Source organism: Pteropus vampyrus, unplaced genomic scaffold, assembly GCF_000151845.1.
Source record: "Pteropus vampyrus isolate Shadow unplaced genomic scaffold, Pvam_2.0 Scaffold19, whole genome shotgun sequence".
In the NCBI taxonomy this organism is placed as follows: Eukaryota; Metazoa; Chordata; class Mammalia; order Chiroptera; family Pteropodidae; genus Pteropus; species Pteropus vampyrus.
Window position 1 is genome coordinate 14,457,299 of NW_011888800.1, and position 6,570 is coordinate 14,463,868.

At 38.6% G+C, this 6,570-nt stretch overlaps 1 protein-coding gene across 1 annotated transcript in view; it reads right to left on the bottom strand.

The window, feature by feature from the left end:
• Window positions 1-6,570, bottom strand: part of LOC105288748 (aromatase) — a 78,337-nt gene that overhangs the window by 30,421 nt on the left and 41,346 nt on the right. Inside the window, exon 3 of the mRNA XM_011355106.2 lies at window positions 1,580-1,730. Coding sequence (XP_011353408.1) covers window positions 1,580-1,730 — 151 coding nt within the window. The remainder of the gene's footprint in view (window positions 1-1,579; window positions 1,731-6,570) is intronic.

The following is a 6,570-nucleotide window of genomic DNA, read 5'->3' on the forward strand; positions in this document are numbered from 1 at the left end:
ATAAAAGAGCAGGAACGAATATCCCAATCCCCCAAGTCCAAATGTTATCAGTCCCAGGACATTTTCGAGACTGCAGTCAGTTGCAAAAGTGAATAAAGTATTGATTTTTTAAATGAGAACATATCATATTTGCTTAAATTTGGCTGACCAGAGCTCAATAGCCCAAGAAAAGTGAAATCCAAGAGTAATTTTGGTCTAGCCATTAGAAAGTTCTCAGATTTGTGCCACACGGAGAGATCGTGAAAACACATTGCTGTGCCTCACCCCTAGACTTTCTGAGTGGGGCAGGGTGAAACCCAAGAATAATGCACAGAGAACCAATACATTAGAGTCGTTTTACAATGAACCTAATGAAATGACATTTCAACCTGAACCTATTCATGCTTAGTTGCATAAGAATGGTCTGCCTTAGCTATTCTTACAAGTGCTACACAGCCAAACTGAAGAAACAGGGAAAAAACAATTTTAAAAAAGCAGGCGAAAATTAAGGTATTAGAATAACATTATAGAATAGTTTAAAATATTTGGAAAGAAAACACATTTTTCTCTCCGAATTCCTTCTTTCAGGTATCTGGCTTAAAGAATTGGGCCTTGAGGATACCATGGTATTTTATGCAATAATATATATAATCTTGGCCAGAAGCACTTCATTTATTTCCGGGTGATAGTCTATATATCTGAACAAGTAATTCCAATAAATCAGTATAACACCCGATGTCTTAGTTTATGGGTAAAGCCCCATTAGGGATTACAAATATAAAAGTACATTCGTGAGACAGTGTTGGCAGATAGCTTAGCTAAAAATCTACTAAAGATAGCTGAAAGTCTAGTGAGACATGCTCTCTGAAATTCTCCATTTTCTATGATTAATAAATAAGAAAATTAGTATTTCAGAAAGCTAGTTCTTCGTAGTCGATGTGTATTTGGTTAACCCTCTAGTGAATTCAATCCGCTAAAGTTTAACAAAAAGTATAACACTTTCTTTTAATAGGCATTATTGTTCTTGCTTTATTTGAGATCACTCAGCTGGAACACCCGGCATGCAGTCATAAGTAAAATAGCAGCATCTGGATGGCTTCTTTTTCTACCATCTACCCTTCTAGAGGTGCCCAGCAGTAGCCTAGCATTATAGAAGCACATTAGCAAGTTGGTCAGTCAGATTTGTCTCAAGTATGTTTATTTGTTTGTTTTTAAATGCTTACTTTTAGAAATAAAACCAAAATCTTAGGAAAGCAGAAAAGATAATGTCTCTCTCTAAAGTATGTTTTGTCAAAATCAAATCATCTGGATTTTAAGGTTCCATGTTCACCACTCAAAGAGATTTTGAATAATTTTCCAACTTTCCAGAGTTCTTTATCTATGTACGTATTTTATATATGCACCTTCAGGCAAAGCCCATTGTTCCACTCCTTCACAGTGTGAGATTTTTACCAGGGAATTGTTCACTTTCATTGAAGTAGTAAAAACATAGCCTTTGGAACAAAGATGTCAAGATATCAAAATAAGTTTGTTTGTTTTTTAATAGGAAAAAACCTAACCTCGACTTTAAAAATAAGTCTCCAATTATTAACAGACTCACTTGCTGATAATGAGTGTTTCCTCTCCGCTTATCCAGACTCTCACAAATCCTCCATACATCTTGCTATAGTAGTTGCAGGCACTGCCAATCCCCATCCACAGGAACCTGAAGTGGGAAATGAGGGGCCCAATTCCCAAATAATAGCCAGGACCTAGGAAAGTCATTGGATCACAATTAGCATCTCAGTAACACCATAAAGAGCAACTGCTTTATGTTACTGTTGTTCTTGTTCTTTTATACCTAAGTGTTCTTTTACATCATCTGATGTATATCTTTATGTACATCTGATTTACATCTGATGTAAATCACTAAATAAATGAATAAATAAATAAACCAATAAGCTTAACATGATGCTCTTTACTCCTCCATGAATGAAGGGTGGTTCCAAGCCCACACCACACTAGTTCCATTTGGTCTCAGTCATTTCAGTCTGAATGAACCGGGTTATATGTCTACTCTTTTCTTGCCATGTTGAACGGTGTCAACGAGTTTCAAATACAAGTCAGTCACTCTGTCTAGTTACAAGCATGGAAATCTGACAGATCTGTTTGGCTGCCTAGTTTTGTCTGAAAACTTTTGATTTAAATGGGTGTGTTAGAATTAGGCTGTAGTTTTGGTGTAATCTTTTTAACTAAGAGAAACATGATCTACAAAGATAATGTCCAAACAAAGAGCATCCATTTCTTTTTTTTTTTTTTTTTTTTTTACCTTCGGAAAGGACTCAGTTTAAGAATCTTAAGCTAAATCTCATTAGGCAAAATAAAGCTAAGACTTGAGGAATAAGGCAATGAGTCTGAACAGGGTTTAGACCACAGGTTAAGTCCAGTGATGTGGTTATACTTCCAGAGCAGTGGCCACTTACATCCTTGCTTATGTAGAGGATGGCAGAATTGTGAAGACATGAATCCTGTGAACAATTGGAGGATTTACTGTTGCTTATATCAGAGACCAAACTCGATAGCTTAATTTTACCAGTGGTGGTGAAAAGTTAGACAAAAACTTTTTGAAATGGTTTTAGGAATTTTATTTATTTATAAAGTAGTCACTTTTCTAAATCTTTCTTCTTGAATTCCATCTGTCAATAAAGCAATTATGAAGCGCAAACATGCACAGCTGTACGAGATAGTACTTTTACACCATGGGCAAGAGTTGTATAACAATCTAAATAATCTAAGCTTTTGCTTGAATCACCTAAATTATATATTTAGTCCCAGATTTGGCAAACAAGGTTTAGTCTTTACAATAGTTGGGTTAATGTGGACAAGACTGTTAGCGTTTTTTTTCTTTAACATGAAAGTCTTTGTTAATATCTACAAAAGCAAAATATTGTAAGGGTTATTAATCTTATGATTGTTCTAATAACACTATATTATAAATAGATGACTGACTTTATATAAAATAATTTTATTAAGTTCTTAAAAAGATTTAAACAAGCAGAGCTGATTGAATATGTATTTTCTTAAAATGTCATAAGATATACCAAACTGCTATCAATTGAAATATGCATGGTAACAAAATACTTTGCTGGATATTTACTCCTTGAAACATTGTAAATGCACATTAAATGTTTTTTTAATGGATTTTTAAAGTAAATTAAACGTGTGTATAACATAAAGGATAAAGTTTTAAATGTCATTCTTAGACTATTTTAGATTGTATTTACATTTTGATAAAAATGCAAAAATATTATTGTATCACATATATTTATTCCACATGAAGTGAAACATCTAGCTATTTGGAAATAGATTTATTCAACATTTATTTACTTAATGCCAGGCTCGTGAGAAACAAAGATACAAATGAAAGGCTGCACTTTTCATTTTTTATCTAAAAGTTTGGCACCATGTAAAAAGTTTTAATTTATGGGAACCATCATTCGAATATAAAATACAACAGTGCCAAGCTGTATCTACTGAAAAGAGAGATTGTGATAAACTTAGGTTGAAAACCTGAGTGTTCTAACCAGTGGAGCTAGCTTCACTTCCTTAGTGATCAACTGATTATATGTCAGCTTAATTCATCCAACAAATACTTACTGAGACCCTACTAGGTATAGACACCAGCTCCAAGGTAGGGCCTAGAGATGGTATGATTAAGAATAACTGGGTCCCCATCAGAGACACAGGCAAGAGAGGAGAGTATGTCAGGGGAAAAAGTACATATTCAAGTAAATAACGCAATGTGATCCTTTCATTTACATGCACACCTTACACCATCCAGCTATGGAGAAACTTTGGTAGGATATTAGGGAAATATTCTGGTTGCATCCACATATTAAGCTGTTTTCTGCTTCTCAGAAATGGGCATGCAACGATTACTTATCTGGGTATGCAGCGATTGCAGGAGCCTCTTTCAAACCCTAAGAGGAGCAGTAAGTACTTCACTACATTTGTCACAGAAGAGACAGCCTCTGTGAAACCAACAACTGGAACCTCTCACCCGCTGTCTAATCAAGAAGCCGTTGCTTTTCACTCTAGGTATATACCCTAGAGAAACCTGCACACACAAACGTTGATAATAGCACTGTTCAAAATAGCCCCAAACTGAAGACACCCTAAATGTCCATCAACAGTAGAATCAGTAATTAAACCACGAGATGTTCGTATAACTGCATACCATGAGAACTACAGCTGCATGCCACAATGTGGATGAATCTTACAAGCATAATATTGAACAAAAGAAGCAAGATAGAAGAATAAGTAATCTAGGATTTAATTGCTAAAACATTTAAAACCAGGCAGAATTAAACTATATTGTCTGATGATGTGGAATTAGATGGCAAAACTATAAAAAAGCGGAGAATGATTGTCACAAAACAGAAGCATGTTTACTTCTGGGGGCAAAAGAGAGGGAGTGATTGAAAAGGCACAAGAGATGTTTTTAGGACTCTGCTAATATCTTATTTCTTATCCTGGACTGTGATGACCTATTTATTCGTGCACTTTTCTGTGAAATATTTTCTTAATTGGAATAAAGAGAATGTGTTGCCATGTCCTTTTCCCTATGGCCCCCTCCGGGGATATGAAACCCAGGGCAGAGAGGCTCTGGAGCAGAGGACCCACCTGTAAGGTTGGGGATGGCTGTGTGTCCTTGGAGAAGGGAGAGCTGCCAGGTGCCAGGTAACTGTGAGTCCTGTACAGAGATCAGTGCACTTGGGGCAATTTCCCAGAACCGAAGCTTACAAAGCCCCCAAGTAGGAATGACTCTTTCCTCTCCCAAGCTCTTGTAGTTCTTTCTGGCACTGAGCCATTGCCTATGTGTGTCATCTTTGCACCCTCCTCATAGCTCTCACCCCAGAACCTGGTATGGCAGGGCCTCTCAGTAAGTATGGACTGAAGAAGCTTAGACTTGAGTTCCAGTTTCATCACTTACTAGCTGTACAACATCTATCCTCTTTAAGTCTCAGTTTCTTTATCTGCAAAATAGGCATAAACACACCCACTTCACCAGAGTGCTGTGAGGATCACAAGAGAAAGTCGGTGTGAAGCTGCTTTGTAAACTGTAACTTACTTAAGGGCTTTGAATCATTATACCTCCTTAACTTCCTTTGGCTTTTGCTGACCCAAGCGTCCCCAAACATGTAAAATCAAGAATCCAGAGAGCCAGTGATTTGAGGGAACTGACAAAAGGAATTCAGAGGTATTGGTCAGCAAGAACCACCCCGACAAGGTCAATTTCCTCACCTTCTCTTGCCCAACCAGGAACCATGGGATCTGAGTGTGTACCATTAGAGAATTCTGACCAGACCTCTCATTTCAAAGGAAAAGCTTGGACCTAGAAGTTCCCTGGTTAACAAAATGATCATCCACCTGAGATTTAGGACTTCTGGTTGCCCCTGCCACACACATGCACTCCCACTTTCCTTCTAGCTGGGGAGCTGAAGCCATTTCTCTTCTCTGGATTTTAACCCCTCACTTATAAAATGAGGAGTTTAAACTTCGTGGTTTCTCGCACTTGTCATACTGGTTTTCTGGGTAAAGCGGGTCACCTCTCTGGGGCTCAGTTTCCCCTTCTGTAATACGGGTTCATATCCGTGGCTCTCAACCATGGCTGTTCATGAAAAATAACTTGGGGAGATTTTTTAAAAACATATCAACATGGGGGCCCCACTTCAGACATGGCTGAGAACCACAGCACGACGTGACCTATTGGTGTGTGGCAGCATGATTCCCCCAGCCCAAAAGTTTGGGCAGAGTGGACTGCCACTTAAGCTCCTGATCCAGAGCTTCAGAGATACCAGTTCTCACACTCACCCCCTAAACTGACCTCCTTACTCAAGGGTCCAAGGGAGTTTTACCACCACCTGCAGTATAAATGTGCTGGCTGGAAAATTACTGCTTGGCTATCGCCCATGGGAACATAGGCTATCACCCATGGGAACATAACATTCTAACAATAAGCTTTCTGCTTCTGTACCCCCGCTTGCACAACCGACCTGTGGGTTGACAGGTAGTGAATAGGAGAAAAATAGACCTTTGTGTTTAAGACAGAATGAGGAATGGGATTTAGGGCTTAAAAACCCTGTAGCTCTACATTTCGGGGCTGCTTAATTTGGGGTCTGTGTACCCCTGGCAGACCCAGCTGGCTGAATAAAGAGTGTGTTTCCTATAACTCACTGATTTCTGGTGGTCCGTGTGTCTTTCGGGGGCTGGCGGCTACAACATAAACATTTAGGGGGACTTGCATCCACCTCACCACTTTTCATAAACCCCGACCTGGGAGCCCACCAGGAAGAAGAAATCCAGTGAGAAAGGGGCAGTGGTGGGAAAGAGTTTCAAGTTAAAGACCATGGAAGAGTTCCCTCAGATCCCATCAGGTAGCAGAAAACAAAATTAACTAACATTCTGTTAAATTGAAGTAACCTAAAACACAAGGCTGAATCAAATAGAGAGACAGGCAGTCTGAAAACTTTTAAAGAATTCAGACACAGGGCACTTTGCGCCAGCCCCACATTCCCACTGTAAATCGTGCTGTGATGAGGCCCATCGCAC